Genomic DNA, 19084 nt, shown 5'->3' on the forward strand with positions numbered 1-19084 from the left:
TCCTAGCCATGTGCATTTGTTGACAACGAAGCCGGGGGAAAAATCAATAGATAGAGCGGTGGATAACGTTACATAACATATACGATGTTACGGTGTGTGTTTGTGTAGTCTTAACCGTCATGAACAAAAGATTACGGAGCGCGTTTGAGCTGGGACACCGGGGCAGCAGCCAGGTACTGTAGTGATGTTGCAAGGTTGGTTTTCAGCTGTGAGACTGGTGAAGGCAGAGATCCTCCGTTCTCAATCAATCAATCAATTTGTTTATTTCGGGCATGTCAATTTAAATCATCATCATCACACTTCATCTTAGTTCAAACACATGGCCGAAAGGGAAAGCGGGAGAAGCAAAAGCTTATCTAGTCCCACCCCCATTCTCACTCGTAACAAGTCACAAGTCATGTAGCGAGTTAACCATCACAATTACTCCGGAGCTTTTTATGTAGCAGAGCCACGGGAGAAATCCTGCTTATGCTTTTTTTTCTAACTGTGCCTGAAATTTGGCAGTAAGGCACCAGCACGGCATCAACACAGCACCAACAGACAGTAACATGCTTGGTTAGAAAATAAAACACTGCACCAAAACTCAAAACTAGTGTCTTCTTCGGCGCATAATCTTTCCCCACATGTCTGTCTCACTTGCGCTTCCTGCTAGAGCGCCCCCCGGAGGCCGTTAGCCAGTAAAAATCTATAAATTAGCCGCATTGTTGTATAGTCCGCAGGGTTCAAAGTGTGAGAAAAAAGTAGCGGCTTATAGTCCGGAAATTACGGTATATGCATTTCAGTTGTCCAGTTATAGTCGGATTAAGGCAAGAATTTGTTTTTTTCAAGTGTCATGTAAACGTATAAACTGTAAACTACACATTAACACAAATGTATAAAACACAAGAACACACTAACTAACAATTAATCAAATCACTACAACACTGACACATGTTGTCTTTTATTCTCTATTCAGACTGGAGCGCTGTGGTTTGTCAGAGATCAGCTGTTCTTCTCTGGTCTCAGCTCTGAAGTCCAACCCCTCCCACCTGAGACACCTGGACCTGAGCTGCAACCACCTGCAGGATTCAGGAGTGAAGTATCTGAGTGGTTTTCTGGAGAGTCCAGACTGTAGACTGGAGACTCTGAGGTCAGTTCACTGATTGTTACTGTTGTAGATTGTAAGCCAGGAACTCACCGGCCCGACCGTTGGGTGTCGGAGACAGTCAGACGTCATCGGGTACGCATCTGTTTGGTGTGTTCAGCTCCGTCGGGAACGCGTGGACATGCACAGTTGGGGAGCATCGGCCGTCAGAGAATTCGACCCGTCGGGTACTCTGATTGGCTGTGTGCTAGCTATGGCTATTCTGATTGGGAAGGGGAGGGGCAGAAGTGAGTAGTAAACAAACGGTGCAATCTCTCCTTACTTTTTGCCTCCTGCGATGTCTTCAGGAAAGAACGAGCCCGAGAGCAGACAACGCGACCATCAGCTCAGCCAGCGATCATTTTGCTGCCAAGCTTTGTTTTCCAAAACATACAAAACATCTTCTAAAAACGAATAACAAGCTAATGTTGTTTGCGCTTTGTTTTTAATCTCAATGGTTTCTTCTATGGTTTCTCCATTACATCATTTCCTGTTTTCATGTTTCAGATTACTGGCACAAGACTAATGTCACCTGCTGTTAACGAGACTTATTGTATCTCGCGCAAGCGCAGAACGTACAGGCTGCTGTGTAGTCAGCAGTAGTCGAGGCGCTGTGTGCTTCACTCCACCAATCCACTGTGTTTTGCCTGGCCATAGAGCTATTGGAGCTGGGGGTAGTTAATTTGCAGTGTTGCTCCCCAGGTTTTTTTCATTGTGTATAAGGCCAGGGAAGTTATCAATTATCCTTGTTTGTTTGCGCACAGGGACATGCGGACCTGTAATGAATTAATGGTTCCTTTTTGCTGTAATTGTGTGTGCGTAATGCGCACAGTTGCGTATGTGGGACCGAGGGTTTAAATGGGGAAGTGACGTGGGGGTGGGAGGAGAGTGAGAGACACAGTCAACGTTTGGACGGCTGGCGTGGCGGCAATTCCAAAGCGGCATAGTGGATTATTTCTCCTGGTGGATTACCCTGTGGATTATAAAGGCCCGTTTGGACACCTCCTGCGCTCCTGCACCCGCACACATACACGCCGGCACGGACATTGACTGTGCGCTCGCGCACCCACACACATACACACTCATTCCCACAGCTGGGACTCGGACTTAATGGACAGCGGGAGGGGGGAGGGCTTTCGGGTTCTGTTGGTTTGTGTGTATTGTTTGTTTATGCCACCTGTGACGGGCGAGTTTTGAGTTGTGTGAAATACAGAGACTAAAGCTGTGTTTTAAATCATTCACTCATTCACTCATTCACTCCCTATCCACTACATCATGCATATGATATAGTGCACTACATCATGTACACGATGTAGGGAACGACGGGAGGAGAATTTGGACGCTACACGGTAATTTTCTGAACGTGGTTGCGTCAGCAGATGCTCCAGGTGTTGCTGTGACGGAAGCAGACAGACGGAGAATCATGTAAACAAACCATGGATGTATGAAACAAACCGGACACATAAAAATAAAATAAGAAAACCGGGAACATTTGAGGATGTGATTCTGTGTGGTTGTGTTTCTCGTACAATAAACTGTTGAAATATCGAAAGTTTGGTTTGCTCAACTACTGTTGTGTGTCCCGACCATGAGCCGTAATGGCTCTGTAGCTATTAGCTTAGCTCGTTAGCTCGTATTTACTACACATTCTGCTACAGATTCTTAATTAGATTGATTTAATGCTGCCTGTTATTTTTCGGATGCTGTTCGCCCAACCCCTGCTCCTCGGGCGAGGCGAACGGAGCGAAGGCAAATACGTCTGAGGAGTTTATTGGTAAATAACCTAAAGAAATCGTAGCTAACATGCTAATTAGCTTGCTCTTCTTCTCTGGCAAAACACGGCCGCATTGCATTGTGGGATACGGGAGTAGAAAGTAGTGTACATTGCTTGTTCACTCAATTTTGCGGTGCATTGTTGGTGTTTTGTCGTCCACTACATAGTGGATGAAATTAATCGCGGAGAATTCGAACAACACTACAAAATGGCGAACACACTATATAGTGCACTACATCCGTGATAGGGGGCGATTTCGAACACAGCCCTGGATTAATTAGTTGGTCCAACCCATCAGTGTGTTTCACAGTTTGAACCGCTGTTCACTTCAGCTTCTTTTCTTTATTTAATTTAAATGTATAAACTCTAAAACTCTAAATCTTCTTCTTTTATTCTTTATTCAGATTGGTCATGTGCGGGTTTTCAGAGATCAGCTGTTCTTCTCTGGTCTCAGCTCTGAAGTCCAACCCCTCCCACCTGAGACACCTGAACCTGAGTGACAACGACCTGAAGGACTCAGCAGTGAAGTATCTGAGTGGTTTTCTGGAGAGTCCAGACTGTAGGCTGGAGACTCTGACGTGAGTTCACTGACTGTTACTGTTGTAGATCTTAGATCTTTGACCCACAACTGATCTCTGTGTGTGTGTGTGTGTGTGTGGGGGGGGGGGGGGGGGTATTGATCAGATATTGATTATATATTGACAGACTGAGCTATGGTCAGCAGCAGCTGATGAGTCTGTGACAATCATGTTGATGATGTGTAGAAGGCCACATGATGATGATCCACAAGACCAGCTTTTTACCATCACTATTAACTTTCTGGTTTAACACTTTTTCTAAACTGTTAACACACAAGTGCTGAAACATTTCATTTAATAATAATAATGATAAAACATTTTTGCAAGCACTTTTACAGATGCTGAAAGACAGTTTACACTTTAAGGCGAGACACGGCAGGCAAAAACATCGTTTTTTCAGGCACTTATCAATTTTGAGATTTTGGGCTATTTTGCTTCCATAACATGTCTTCTTTCAGACTAATACAAAGAAATGGTCTAAAATACACATTATGGGCGTTTATTTTACTTCACTTTGACTGGTGTCGCCTGTAAATTTCTCCTAAATTCACCAGAACTGAGCGTTCTATCGCGGCTACTGAGCCGCGTCTGTTCAGACTCCTGTCATGTCAGGTATCGCTGTGAAGCTCTCTCTCTTCTGCACTAATTTGTCGGTTCCAAAAATGTCGTTTTCCGACAGTGTGATTCGTTTAGAAGCATCACGTGACGCGCTCTGAACAGCCCGGAGGGACTTTTAAAAATGGGGAAAGGAAATCGATTTAAATCCTCACATAAAATAAAACAGCAACTCTCACTTGCTAGACAACAAAAGACACAGCACAGAAACTCACCGAGTGATAAGATCCCTTTTTTCCAGTAACAATGAGCTCTATGCACAGCTCCAAAGGCAGCTCTTTTATTTACTGACAAACTCAGCCCCGGCGTCAGGGGGTCAATTAGGGGGCCGTGCCTCCTTGCCCCCCCATTGGCTGTCAGAGGAGCAATGAGTTTTTTTTCCTGCTGAATTTTGTTTGGGAAGGAGTCATAATTTGTTTTGTGTGTCACGTTGTATTAATTCATATTCAGTTAACTGAAATCAGTAAAATTTAAAATACAAAAAGATATTTCATTATGATTTAATTCATTATGGCAGATACGTCTCGGCTTGTGTCACGTGACGCGTACGTGCTGCTGCAAGTGACGCGCGGAAGTTTGTTTACATTCACACTGCCGTCTCGGAGCGAGAGGAAACGTGTAGGCTAATTAAAAACTGATATCAATGGATATTAGGAAATTCTTTTCCGACCACCGCCACAAACTAAAACTGCCTCTGGTAGGACAGAGCAGCAACCTGAGGCACGAGCGACAGCTGAGCAGGAGAACCATAACAGGTGTGTGTGTGTGTGTGTGTGTGTGTGTGTGTGTGTGTGTGTGTGTGTGTGCTTGCGTGTGTGTGTGTGTGTGTGCTCGCGTGTGTGTGTGTGTGTGTGTGCTCGCGTGTGTGTGTGTGTGCTCGAGCTGCGTGTGTACATGAATCATAGAAGGCTGAAAATCTCAGGACATGTCTGCTCCAATAATTCAGCAGTATAAAGCTAAAGCATGTGTGGGTCTTATATTAATATCTGACAGTAGCTACAGCTATCAACATAAAGATGAAAATAGGGCAGAAGTGTGGAAGGAGACAGTGAGCTCCATGGTGAAGCAGAGGAATCAGGCCCTTGAAGGCTGGTCCAGGGCGACAGATTTAAAAACTGAGTTTTGTTTTTGCTCTCCAGCCACAGCTCCCCAGACCAGATTAATACACTCTAGCCATTCTTGCCATTACAATGATAGGAACCCCAGTCAGTAGGCTATTGAATCTGTTTTTTGTTTTTTTTATCTGAAGCAATGTTGTCTTTCCCCCTATTTCTCCTCAGAGTGCACCAGAATGCCTCATTTATGTGTTCATTTTTTTTTTTTTCTGGGGGACTGCCCCCAAACCCCCCTATTGCAAGTGGTGCGTGTGTATGTGTGTGCTTGTGAAGAGGGGGGGGAACGACACTTTATTACATAGTAAATAAATATTTTTTAAAAGTGCGCCCCCCTAAAAAGATGTAATGCCCCCCCTTTGATTTGGTTCTGCAGCCGGGGCTGGACAAACTGATTAATCCAGGTGTGTCTGAGTAGTCACAATGGTCAGACACACCTGGATTAATCAGTTTATCCAATAATGTAAGACAGGAAAGTCAGGAAGTAGAGCTGTGCATAGAGCCAATTTGTGGATTTTTTACAATAGAATCTTTGAAGGCCGTTTTCTCAAAATTAGCTTTTTCTTATACTCTGGACCTGAAATCTCCAGTTCAGCAGCACTTACAGACACCAAACCTTCCAGTTGTATTCCTGCCTATATTCTGAAGGTTTTTACAGAGGGGTTTGTTGATATATCATTCACAACCTGATTTATACAACAATTTATACCTAAAAACAGGGCGAAATTTGATTTTTTTAGGGCTGGTGACAGTATTTTCTCATTTACAGAGTGATAAAAAGAGATATCCAAAATCCCCTCTGTAAAAACTTTTGACTCTAATATGTCAACAAAATAAAACAAGAATTTTGAAAGTGGCTTTATCCAATCTTCAGATTTCGGGTCTGGAAATGTACACAAATGCACGCATATTTAATTAGATAATGTCTCATTTCCATATTCAAGCATAATATTTAAGAAAACATGTAATACAAAAAATAATTGTCACAATGTAATGTAATGTAATAAACATAGAAAGTTTCATGGCAATAGCTGTTTATTATTTTTTTACCCTATTCACCTGTAGTGTCTCTACAAAATCATAAAATAGAGAAAAATCAGAACAAAATACAATTCAAAAACAGCAATAAAACATTGTTGGGAGGTGTGTGCAGATACAGGTTTGGGAGTGAGTCCCAGGGGGAGGGGGCAGCAACGGAGAAGGCTCTGTCTCCCCATTTCGTTGCTTGGTCGGTGCATGTAGTGAGAGGATGTTTCCTTGAGCGGGAGGGGGTGTCGTGGTTGAGCAGGTCTGTGAGGTAGGAGGGGACCAGGTTGTTGAGTGCTTTGTGTATGAGGACAAGGACTTTGAACTGTATGCAATGTGTGATGAGGGGCCAGTGCAGGTTTTGGAGGACGGGGGTGATGTGGTCTCAGGGGCGGGTGTTGGTGAGCAGGCAGTAGTGTTCTGGATGTATTGAAGTTTATTGAGGAGTTGGATGGTGAACCATAGAGGATGCTGTTAATGTTCTAACTCACACACTGTAAACTACACATGAACACAAACTAATATAACACAAGAACACACTAACACAATTCATCAAATCACTACAACACTGACACATCGTCTTCAACAGAAACATTTAATCACAAAAACACTGACAGCTGATGGAGTTACACAAACTGAAGCACTTTACATGTACCAGCTCTTTTACAACAAGGTGTTGTTCTTCTCACACACTGACAATGACTCTTCACTTTCCACTCGTTTCACCCAGTCCTCATCAACTAAACTATCTTCTTCTTTTATTCTTTATTCAGAATGGTGAACTGCAGGTTGTCAAAGATCAGCTCTTCTTCTCTGGTCTCAGCTCTGAAGTCCAACCCCTCCCACCTGAGAGAACTGAACCTGGTGTACAACCTGCCGGATTCAGACCTGAAGGATCTTCGTGCTCTTGTGGAGAGTCCAGACTATAGACTGGACCTTCTGGGGTCAGTAGAGGGATGGATCATTCTATGCTGCTCTCTTCCCTGTTGTCATTCTCAGTATGGATTATATTTGGCAGGTCTTGTAGATGTCCAGGAGTGAGGCACCAATGACCTTTCTCCCTGTGCTGCAAGGTTTTTTTCAGTTGGAGGTGGTCCAGTTTCTAAACCACACAGTGATGCGGGGGGGGGGTCAGTGTATGTTTTTTGTTGACATTCAAGTTCACAGTAATTGTAAGAGTCAAATACAGAATAATGTGCAACAGCTGGAATATCAGGACAGCACTGACCAGATGCTGAACTTCCTCTAGAAGCGGTTGCTTTGCTTTTCTAGACCTGATTGAGCCATCTTTTCTATTTTCTTTGATCTGATCCTTTAAACATCACCTGTTCCAGTTTAGACCATAGTAAACATGGTGACACGTGGTAACCTGGTTGAACATGAGACTTAAAGCTCTGGTTGATCCTGTAATGGTAAATTTGAACCTTCTATTGTTTTAATCACTTGAGATGTCCCCACACCGTGCTTCCCCCCCAAGATATCAGATCTCCTTTTGTTTGTTACCCATTTGTGTATTTTAATGTGGAGGCCTCTTCACCCTGCAGGATGCCCCAGGTGTGAAACACACCCTCGGCGGTCGGTGCCAATACCTGCAACAGACAAAAGGGTGTGAAAACACTGTCTGGGTATAGGGTCGACCCCTGCAGCAGACAAAGGGGTGTGGAACACACTTTAGGGGGCGTTCCTCAGGTATAAATGTTTAGGTCTCCCCATTCTCTTGGTTTTTTCCTTGCACTTTCCTTGCAAGGAAATAAAAGCTTTTCAGCCGGCAGAAGTCTCTATTTCATTATTCACCAACAGCTATAAATTTCCACGACAATCCCAAAAGTCACTGACTAACACACTGATCAGGATCAGTAAAAACTCAGCTGGGTGAGTCTGATCTGGGATCATTACAGTTTGGTTTAATAAAACAAATTCAAACTCCCTCTGACTCTGTCCGTTGTGTTTGTTCCTACAGGATCGGCCGGGGCGAGATGATTAAATCTTCTAAAGACAAAACCTGTGAGTACTGAACCTCTGAGTCTATGCTCATTTCACCAATAGTTTTGTGAATGGCATAATATTGTTTTTTTATACTTTCTTTTTTGGCTTGAATACAACAAATTAAACAAAGGACAATAGATAGGGTCATCATGAGAAACATAAAGTGATATTTCAATTTCTATGTCTATGAGTCTTTCATATCAGAAACTGTCCTCTGAAATCATTAATTGTCTTTATTTTCATTGACTATCTCCTGGGGTTATGATATGATAAAGAGAGTAATAGCAAACACTGATTTCTGAGATGTTCCTTGTTTCTTCTCTTTCAACAGGTGATTCAAAGTTGAAGGTTTCTGAGGATGACACAAAGCCAAAGGCCTCTGAGGACGACTCAAAGCTGAAGTTTCCTGGGAATGACTCAAAGCTGAAAGTCTCTGAGGACAATTCAATGCTTAAAGCTTCTGAGGACGATGCAAAGCTGAAGGTCTCTGAAGATTACACAAAGCTAAAGAGGTTTGATGAAGACAGCTTGAATCTTGAGGACAGCTCAAAGCTGAAGGTGAGAGAAAAACTTTGTATCCTGATTTTCAAGACAGATTTAGGGGCTCAACAGAGGTTAAATTAATATTTCATGCTCAACATATATCTCCTGTGCTGGGAACTTCAGTGTAGAAACAAACTCATAGTTAAGATTGTGGTTTCAGTCAGCACCAGATGGATCATTATGATCATATTGATCTATTTTAACCACGTTATTCCACTTTTCCGGGCCCTTGTCTCAGTGGCATGGAGGTTAAGTCGAGGGTTCCAGATATAACGATCTGTCTGTTGATCTCCCACTACATCCTACCTTCACTCATGCACAAGACCCAAAGATTCCTCAACTCCTTCACTTGGGGCAGCAACTCACCTCCAAACCAGAGAGAGAAGCAGTGTTTTCTGGCTGAAAACCAAAGCCTCAGATTTGGAGGTCCTGATACTCATCCCTGTTTTCCTCTTCTCAGCTAAGCCTTGAGATCCTTCCCATGAATATCATGACCAGGATCAGAGACAAGGGACAGCTTTGGTGAAGTCAACCTTACACCGCAAATACATTTGGCCTTGTTCTGAGAATCCAGACACATGTCACTCTTTGGTTGTATATGGACCGAATGGCTTGTAGCAACGCGCATGTTACCTCGTAGTCCTGGAGGACCTTCCACAGAGTGTCCAGGGGAACATGGTTGTAAGCCTTCTCCAAGTCCTCTACACATTTGTAGACTGGCTGGTCAAACTCCAACAAATGCCAATGATCTACATCAGGACAGAATCCATATTGCTCCCTCTGGTTTGACAATCAGTCCGAGCCTCTCTTCCAGCCCACTGGCATGATATTTTCCAGGGAGGCAGAGCAATATGTAATAGTTAGAGCACAAAACCCTGGTTTGCCACTTTAGAGGTGTTGTACCCACATACCCGTGTAAAACAATACATTGTGATTAAGTGTTAAAATCACTATCAGGGCAAGAAACCAGGACTTAGCAGAAAAAACGAGGATGAAGATGGTTCCAACAAAAAGTAAAATCATTACGTGCATTTTCCACAATGAAAAACTACAGACTTTAACAGTACTTTAACAATGATTGGCAACAAAAGTAATAAACGTAAAGGGGTCCACACACGGACAGACAGATTTAGATTCCTGATCCGGTCATTGCCCTGGTGCTCGAGCACCTATTGATAGCTTTCATGTGACGTCACGGCCCGTATGGAACGCCCCCCTGGCGGTCAAAACAATCCACTTCCCCGCTGTCCGCGGATTAGGACAAGGCAGAAAAACACACACTGCTCCCTGCTGCTTCAAAAATACCGGTGTTATGGCCCAACTGGTGTCTGATTTAACTGGTTACCGTACCGAACAACAGCTGTGCTGCACTTCCGTCCGCAGATTTGTCACAAATTCACAAATAAAGCCGCAGTTCACATGTTACTGCAGCCAATATGCGTCTGTGAGTGAACCTGTTCCGCCAACCTACAGACATCAGCGCCACACTACTCTCACTAGTCTGCACAATACTGCACACTATGACAAAGCCTGTCATGTTAAAGTTACGAACTAATGGAAAACACTCTGAAAATACGCTAAACAACACCGGTCATCGTCCTCGCCGCGCCGCGGTCGGTCCCGACCCCCGTTACCGTGTCGCTGCCGCCGCGGGCGGTGCTGTTGCCGTGTCCGGTGGCGGCGGTCCCGCCGGGTTACCATCGCCGCCGCCGGTCCTGCTGCTATCGGACCGCCGTCATCGTTGCCGTCGGTAGCGGTGCGTAGCAAAGCTCCGGGGGGAAGGAGGGGGGCAGCTGGTCACCGTGCAGCCCAGCTAAGGGCTCTGGTTTGTGGGTGAGAGGAGCAGGGAGCCTGGGCTCAGTGGGCTGGAGCTCAGCTGTGGAGCTCAGCGGAGCTGCGGTACCAGGACGGTGTTCCCGTACAGGAAAGTTACAGGTACATTTCTACCACTTCAATGAGTTCAGAAACATTATTTTAAGATAAAAAAAAACTACAAAATGGGGCTTTTAATCAGAAACCAGTTGAGCCATAACACCGGAGGTATTGGTTGCAAGCGGTGGAGGATGATGACTCTCCACCAGGTAATACATCGCCCAACTGGAGCTTCGGCAGGGAACTGGTCATTTTAAACAGCTCGTATACAGCAGCTGGTGTTGAATATGGGTCACAAGTGCCCAAAACTTCAAAGTTGTTTTTATATCTTTCTTTCTCGGCCGCTGACAGATGATTTAAGTCATTACTCGGTTGTTTGTCCATAGAAAGTCCATTGCGGGGCCACTTTGGAATGTTGCTTTTTGACCGCCAGGTCCCTGGGACGTGACGTCAGTGAAAGCTATCAATTGGAGGCAGGGCTTAATTTAAAGGCCCCATGGCATGAAAAATGTGATTTTGGTTATTTTTTCGTGCTTGGGGAGGTCTCTGGGCCACGTATATACTGCCCCATGCATCAAATTGGTCATAAACGGAGAGACACACACCGCCCATTTGTAGGAACATTCTATTTGAGACGAGCAGATAGCACTTCCTCCTTTCTGTGATGTCACACACAAGGTAACTCCGCCCACCGTGACCAGTTGTTTTTTTTCAATTTGTATGAATGCAGCTTAGGTTTCAGTTACTTGCCTGTGATTGGCCCGACCACATGCCACTCTAAAACAGTCAGCCAATCAGATGAGAGGTTCTCATTCTCTCTTCTGATTGGCCAAATGACCTGTGCCTGTTAGAACTCCAGAAAGAGGCAACAGAAAGGGGCAATATAAACGATATTAAGCAGATCACAGGTACTCAAAACCAATGATACATTTTGTTAGGGATATCAGCAGGTAAATAAACCCAGAGAAAAGTGCACAGCATGGGGCCTTTAAAGCAGAAGTAAGCGGAATGTTTGTGTTAATATAAGTCTTAAATAGTTCTATCTTCCGACAGCAATCACTTCTATAGAGTGTTTGGTCTGAAACACGGGTCTGTCAGTCACTCTGCTCTGCTGTAAGCTGAGGAGAACACTTCTTGTATACTTCCTTGTATCCTACAACCTTTATCCAATGAGGAGAGAGAACGGCATAAAGGGCTGTGTGTGCAGTCAAGGGATGCACGTGAATGTGGTGACGTAGGGATGAGGACCAATAGATCCATGACGAGGGCAGGGGCTGCTAACTCCATCGGCTGACAAGAAGTTAGAGAAGAACAAGAAACCACTGGATCGCTTACTTCTGCTTTAACCCGCGTGGGTGCGGGACCTCTTCTGTTAATCAAAATCTGTAAATAAATTCTGAGTAATATCACATTTTAATTGCACTTGTCTGTGTCTTATTTCTCTCTCAGGACCGTGGAACCAATCTGTTGGCTTCACTCAACACAATATATTTTCAATTGTAGTAAACCAGCTCATGTTGTTTCTCTGAATTACAGCAGTCGAGCTTCACACCTGAACTGGAAACTGAATCTACACATTTCTCATACAGGTAAACATGCAATATTCTCACCAAAGGACCTTCCTCTTCCTTCACAGTGTCTCCTGAGCCACAGTCAATGCAGCGTTGGTCTCATGGTCGACTGTCTGAGGGAACATCAGACTCAGGAGGAACACAATGTTTTAGTCAATATTGAACCTTTTTCATCTCAGGGTCTGAGGTGGTCACTCAGCCTTCTGTGTCCTACAGGTTCAGGTGTCCTGGTCCAGGCCAGTTCCAGTGTTCTTCAACTGGACTGGTGTTTGTTGTGGCTCAGGAGGCGGAGATGCTCTACAGGACTGTCCAATGGGATGAGAGCCTCCTCCACTCAGTTGGCAGGATGGCTGCAGGACCGCTGTTCAATATCCAGTGTCCTGAGGATGCTGTCCGCCAGCTCCACCTCCCACATTGTGAAACAAAGGAAGGTGAGCTGTGATGAAGTGATTGTGTTTGTTTGTTAGAGCAAAGGTGGAGAACTAATGATATAACTTATGTTGTTGGGAGTGAAGGGACTGCACATACGAAAAACCATCAAGACCATCACTGACGCGGCAGAAAAGGCGTGGAGATGGCTGTGGATCAAGCGGGGAGGTCCGTGGGGGTACACATGCCACTTAGACACAAGCCGGGGCCTGATCAACCCCGACTGGCTTGCCTGGGCGAGGGTGTATGATGTTGCGAGACCCGAAACACCCAGTGAACCCAGGTCACATCAGTGATGATGTGTCTAAGTTGCACCGAAAGTGTAAAAAAAACTGTTGTGTGACCATGTAATTGACATGTACATTACATGAATATAATGGAAAATCAGGGCACTATCCATCACCAGCCTCCTGATTAATTCCCTGATGTTGACAGTGACTGAAATGATCACTGCTGTTGTAACAAGGTTGTTGTCTCTGTGTTTCCACAGCTCTTGAAAAAGGAGTTCTGCTATCTGTCGCCCACATCACTGATGATGGAATGAGCTTCATCGAGCCACTGGAGATCACAGACACTCATGTGATCATCTCTGTCCCTCATCTTTCTGCCTTTGGCCTGGTCTGGGTTCAGGATCTTATATGGAGGGTGTGGAACATCATGAAATCAGTTCGCAGTCAAATTCTGCTGTTCCACCAACCAAACCTCACGTCACGGGGGCAATACCTCAATGTGCTTCTGCTGCCTCATAACGTCCCTGTGGATGAGGTAAGGCTACTGACCAAAGTGTTAGACCTTCACTTTGCTTCACTGTCCAAACTCTTCACTAACAGACCTGATGTCCATGTCTGGATGTCGCTTTGCCACCACTTAAGCAAGTCTTACACAAACATTCACATGAACTCAAGGTCAAAGATCAGTGTGACCTCAGAGGACTCTCTCTGTCCTGTAGGTCCAGCCCAGTAGTTCAGGCTCGGGCCCGACTCTAATTAAAATGATCTGATTGTTCTCCAGGTGAAGGCGAAGCACAATAACTGTGTGTTCATCATGACGCCTTCTGAAAGCACACTCATCAAAAATAAAACTTACACAGTTCACTGTCCGCACGCCAATAGAGTCCAGCCTAAGGTGAGTGCTTCAGACTAAAGCTGATGTGTTTCCTCAAACTGCTGTCACTCACCTGGAAACACTGACACATGTGCTGCTGCTTTTTTTAGAAAAAGGACTTTGACCTGGACTATGGACCAAATTACCACCCGACGTTTCAGATCATCCTGCCTTCAAGCGCAGAGGAAGCCGATGTAGAGGTCCGAGATGAAACAGAGACAGCTGTGTGGGAGTGTCAGATTCCTCTGTCAGGTAAAGTCTTCATCCGCCTGATGTAGATCAGACTGATGAGTGGTGTCTCTGTTCTTATTGGGTTAGGGTTATCAGATCATCTTCTGTCTGCTTTTATTCCGTGATCCATTATTGTTGACAAGTGAGAGTCAAACTTGTGGGAGTCAAACCCAGACACTGCAGTGAGGACTGAAGCCTCTGCCTACAGGGCACCTGCTTACTGCTTGGACATTCTACAGAGCCCTGAACTGAGACAAGCAAACTGGATGAGACAGATTGTTTTTCATGAGTGGTTCCACCCCTACATTTGTTATTGAATTTGCTTCTACAGCACATATGTGTTTTTTGAACACAAGTATCTTTCTTGTTCACCTTCCAGCTCCTCATGCAGAACCAACTCCAAGTGTCTCAGCAGTAGAGAGGCTGAGGTCTACTCGGACTGAGTTCATCAAGAGAGTGACTGAACCAGTTCTCCATGAGCTGCTGGATAAACTCCTGGACTGTGAGGTGATAACTGACGGTGAAAGGGAGTCTGTTGCTGTGATAGCAAACAGGGCAGACAAAGCTCGAGAGGTGATCAACACCGTACAAAAAAAAGGAGAAGCAGCTTGTTCAGCTCTGATCAGAGTTCTGTGTGAGGTGGATCCCTGCCTGTCAACACAGCTGAAGCTGAAGTAGAAACAGTCCATCAGTTGTTTGTTTCTGATACCAGAATAAACTAAATGTATTTTAGTGTTTAAGAAAAGGAATAATAGAAAATATTAAAATTATAAGGGTATCAGGCACATGCAGAGTGGAGGACGATGGGTGCTGGAGCACCTGCCCCATTGCCCCTTGATGTCCAAAGAGCCCTTTAGTCAGTGCCTTTTTTTCTGTGTGTGTGTGTGTGTGTGTGTGTAAGCCTGCCTAACATAACAACGTAACATCATTTTGTTAAAGGGTTAGTTCGGGTCTTTTGATATGAATCTATATAGCATCCCCATCACCAGTTACGTGCTGTGACAGTGACTTTCCCCGGACTGCGTCCCGTGAGCGGAGTTCCGGTCTGGTTTCGGTGCTGACGAATGTAGTCCGGCTAGTTGGCTGGGGTCACGAAAATAAAGCGTTTTTCTTCTCAAAACAATATGCGTTCAAAAGAGTGATACATTTGCATCACAAAACCGTTGTCCACGAAAAAGTCTGACCTCGCAATCGCTTGGCGCTATTTTCTCTCCCTCCGTATCACTGCGCGCTGCCGCCTGTAGACGGCTGTGCGCGTTTCCATCAGCTGTTTCACTGAGTTTACTGCTCGGATAGTTCACATAAACATATCTGATTATGACACAAGTGATGAAGCCATCCCTTGTTTTAGCACAGAGCCAAAGGGAGAGCTTTATGAACCTGATGTGATGCTGAACCTCGTCAGATGGAGTTAGAGCCATAGACTGTTAGGTAGGCCTATATAAAAGAGGTGGGTGATCGTTGCAGCGCAGTTCATGGTGGAAGATCAGCCCGACAAACATACACAGACAGACAGCGTGCTGCGTGCATCACCTGCACCGGACGGTGCTGCTGAACAAAAAAAGAAAAAGAAAAAGAACGGCGCTCCAGCCAGCTGACGTGCAGCTCACCTGCGGCTCACCTGCAGCGGTCAGAGGAGATCAGTTCTCTCTCTTTAGCCTGGTGTTTGGCTGCACTTTGTTTAAAAGAGTTCAACATGTGAAGATCTAACTACTACAGTAGCTATCTGACCACCGGTCAGCTGAGCCAGAGCACAGTGGACGTGGCTGCTGTGGAGGCTCGCTATTTTATAACGGCAAGAAAAAAATAATCGTCCTGATTGTCTGATAACCTAGTGTGTGTACATTTGTCGGGCTGATCTTCCATCACGGACTGCGCTGCATTACTGATCATCACCCGGTCACCCTGTCTGTCACTCTGTGGTCTAACTTCAGCTTGTCACTTCCCTGTCCCTCCTCTCTCTGTCTGCTCGTTTTAACTCCATCTGACGAAGTTCAGCATCACATCAGGTTCATAAAGCTCTCCCTTTGGCTCTGTGCTAAAACAAGGGATGGCTTCATCACTTGTGTCATAATCAGATATGTTTATGTGAACTATCCGAGCAGTAAACTCAGTGAAACAGCTGATGGAAACGCGCACAGCCGTCTACAGGCGGCAGCGCGCAGTGATACGGAGGGAGAGAAAATAGCGCCAAGCGATTGCGAGGTCAGACTTTTTCGTGGACAACGGTTGTGTGATGCAAATGTATCACTCTTTTGAACGCATATTGTTTTGAGAAGAAAAACGCTTTATTTTCGTGACCCCAGCCAACTAGCCGGACTACATTCGTCAGCACCGAAACCAGACCGGAACTCCGCTCACGGGACACAGTCCGGGGAAAGCCAGTGTCACAGCACCTAACTGGTGATGGGGATGCTATATAGATTCATATCAAAAGACCCGAACTAACCCTTTAAATGAAATGTGGCTACCTTCAGTCACATAGATGTGCCCTGGCATGACCCTGCAGCTGCGAGAGTCAATCAATTAAAGTGAATATAATATGCATATAATGTTGTGTCATCAGACTACGTGGACAGTCAGAAGTAAGGTGAATGTTTGTGTTAATATAAGTCTTAAATAGTTGTATCTTCCGACAGCAATCACTTCTATAGAGTGTTTGGTCTGAAACACGGGTCTGTCAGTCACTCTGCTCTGCTGTAAGCCGAGGAGAAAACTTTCCTTGTATCCTACAACCTTTATCCAATGAGGAGAGAGAACGGCATAAAGGGGCGGTCCTCTCTGTGTGTGCAGCCAAGGGATGCGCGTGAATGTGATGACGTAGGGACGAGGGCGGGGACTGCTAACTCCATCGGCTGACAAAAAGTTAGCCAAAACCACCGGATCACTTACTTCTGCTTTAACATTAAGTTAACCTTGCATTTTCTTTTGTAACTTCACAACCATGAGTGCCAGAGCAGCACGCACCGAGTCTCTCAGTCAGACCGACTCGAGTGCAGTCCGACTCGCTAGCTAACCAAGCAAAAACCTTAAGTAATAAACTTAACAACATTCACGTTTGTTAGTCTAACGCAGTGGTCACTACTGCTCTGATTCTAACATTAGCTGCCATTCAAGTGTTTCCCCGTTTGTAATACTAACAACATTTGTTCAATAACAGCAGTTATTTACTATTCTCATTATACTTATAACACTCCACTTACCACTGTCTTGCTTTCTTTTTCCTTCAGCCTCTTTTTTTCTTCTTTTCTCGCTCCCAGATGGATAGCTCCTCTTCTTTTTCCTTTGGCTTCATTTGAAACTCCCAGGATGATAACTCAGGTGCATCATAAAGGTTAATTTTCTCTCTACTTTTATTTTTCTTTGCTCTTGGTTTTGACTCTGTTTAATGTTTACAATTTCTCTTCATTTTAAAAAATGTTTTTGTTTTTATGCTGTTCTTTTTAAATGTTTTGTCTTTATGTAAAGCACATTGAGTTGCCTTGGTATGAAATGCGCTATATAAATAAATGTAAATAATTGCCTAATGTTAGATGGGCTCATGGGAGTGACACAGGGCCCCCTTTACGGAAGCTGCCTTCTTGACTGTGATGCTTGATTTATGGACAAAACTCCTCCCTCACTGTATAACCACAGGCATCTTGTTGCTTCTTCATCATGCACCGAGGCCATATTTTTTGACAAAGGAAGGATTTGTCTTCTATTTTATTGATTGAAGTGATAGAGAAACTGCTCACATTTTTCAGTGGAGGCTTCAATCGGCTGGTTAGGTGGAGGGCTAACCACAGAATTTACTGTCTGAAATAAGAACCTGGGGTTGTGGTAGCTACTTGCTACAAGATCAGAGAAGTATGAGTACCTTGCTTGCTTGCTTGATGGCTTGTTTGTTTATTTGTTTATTTCGCATATCAAAAGTTAAGATAGATAACATATAAAATCCAAGACAATGTGAAGGGGAAATGCCATTAAAACCCTCCATGGGCTTGTAGGGTGGCATTCTCCGACTACAGTTCTAAGCTAATGAGCATACATTTGTGAGGTACAAAAACCGTTCATACATAATAAATACAAACATGGTTTAACATGATTTAACATTGTACAATGCAATACAAAAGCTTGATAAACATATGATAAAAAATATAAAGTAATCCCAGTTTATATAGGCAGGCCATATGGAAAGTATTGATTGGTTAGCAGGAGTGACTTTAGTGCTCTCCTAAATTGTTGTAAAGATAAGTAAAAAAAAATTTGCAGGGGGGTCTGGGCGCAGTGGTTAAGGCGGCTGCCCCATATAGAGGCTACAGTCCTCAATGCAGGCGTCCCCGGTTTGAATCCCGCGTCGGGCGGACCTTTCCTGCATGTCATTCCCCCTCTCTCTGCCTCCCCCTTTCCTGTCTGTCTATCTCACTATATGCTATCAAATAAAGGCAAAAAAGCCACAAAAAAATATATATACTTTAAAGAATTTACAGGTAATAAATTCTATTTTCTAGGCCCACGATAAAGTATACAGAACTGTGATTGGGAGGTACAACAATATTGGGTTCTAAGGTGGCAAGAGTTACGTGTGGAATAGGTGTGAAATTGATAGTTGTATGCAAACATATAATGAAAAAATGATGGGATGGGAACAAATAAACCAATCTGAAGATGATTCACTTGATAAACACTAAGGATACCAGACTGAAAGAATAAAGGCTGTGAAGAATGTCTTTATTTATCTTTATCTTTTGATAGGCACACATGAGATTTTTGAGTTTATCAAACGAATCCTTCAGCTTGTCTTTCTTCCATTTTCTTTCCTGCGTTGCCTCTTTATACTCCTAGTGTACTCATTAAGCCAGGGGAGGGCATTCTGTTTAGTTTGTTTTGAACTAATTATTTTTTCCAATCGTTTTGGAATTTGCAAGCACATTTCCTCTTCTTACTGCTACTCGCCATGGTCTTTTCTTCTGTATGTATGTCTCTTCTTCTGTATGTATTAAAAAATTAATCAAAAAATGCAATAGAAAGAGGTGTGTCTCATAGTGTGGCTTTGTCCTTAACTGATTTTGAGACGATTTGAGCTGAATTTGAGGTCACGTGACCTGGAAGCTATTGAAAAAATAATGCTGTTTTTT

At 44.2% G+C, this 19084-nt stretch overlaps 1 protein-coding gene across 1 annotated transcript in view; it reads left to right on the plus strand.

Moving 5' to 3' along the window:
* LOC311006923 (uncharacterized protein) overlaps positions 1-16140 on the plus strand; it is a 31308-nt gene extending 15168 nt beyond the window's left edge. The window contains exons 10-20 of the mRNA XM_083999959.1: positions 956-1129; positions 3302-3475; positions 7002-7172; positions 8189-8232; positions 8546-8772; positions 12166-12218; positions 12417-12631; positions 13120-13394; positions 13641-13754; positions 13844-13985; positions 14344-16140. Coding sequence (XP_083856085.1) covers positions 956-1129; positions 3302-3475; positions 7002-7172; positions 8189-8232; positions 8546-8772; positions 12166-12218; positions 12417-12631; positions 13120-13394; positions 13641-13754; positions 13844-13985; positions 14344-14642 — 1888 coding nt within the window. The 3' untranslated portion in view covers positions 14643-16140. The remainder of the gene's footprint in view (positions 1-955; positions 1130-3301; positions 3476-7001; positions 7173-8188; positions 8233-8545; positions 8773-12165; positions 12219-12416; positions 12632-13119; positions 13395-13640; positions 13755-13843; positions 13986-14343) is intronic.
* The last annotated feature ends 2944 nt before the right edge of the window (positions 16141-19084 follow it).

This window comes from Trachurus trachurus (assembly GCF_905171665.1).
Source record: "Trachurus trachurus genome assembly, chromosome: 23".
Taxonomy (NCBI): domain Eukaryota; kingdom Metazoa; phylum Chordata; class Actinopteri; order Carangiformes; family Carangidae; genus Trachurus; species Trachurus trachurus.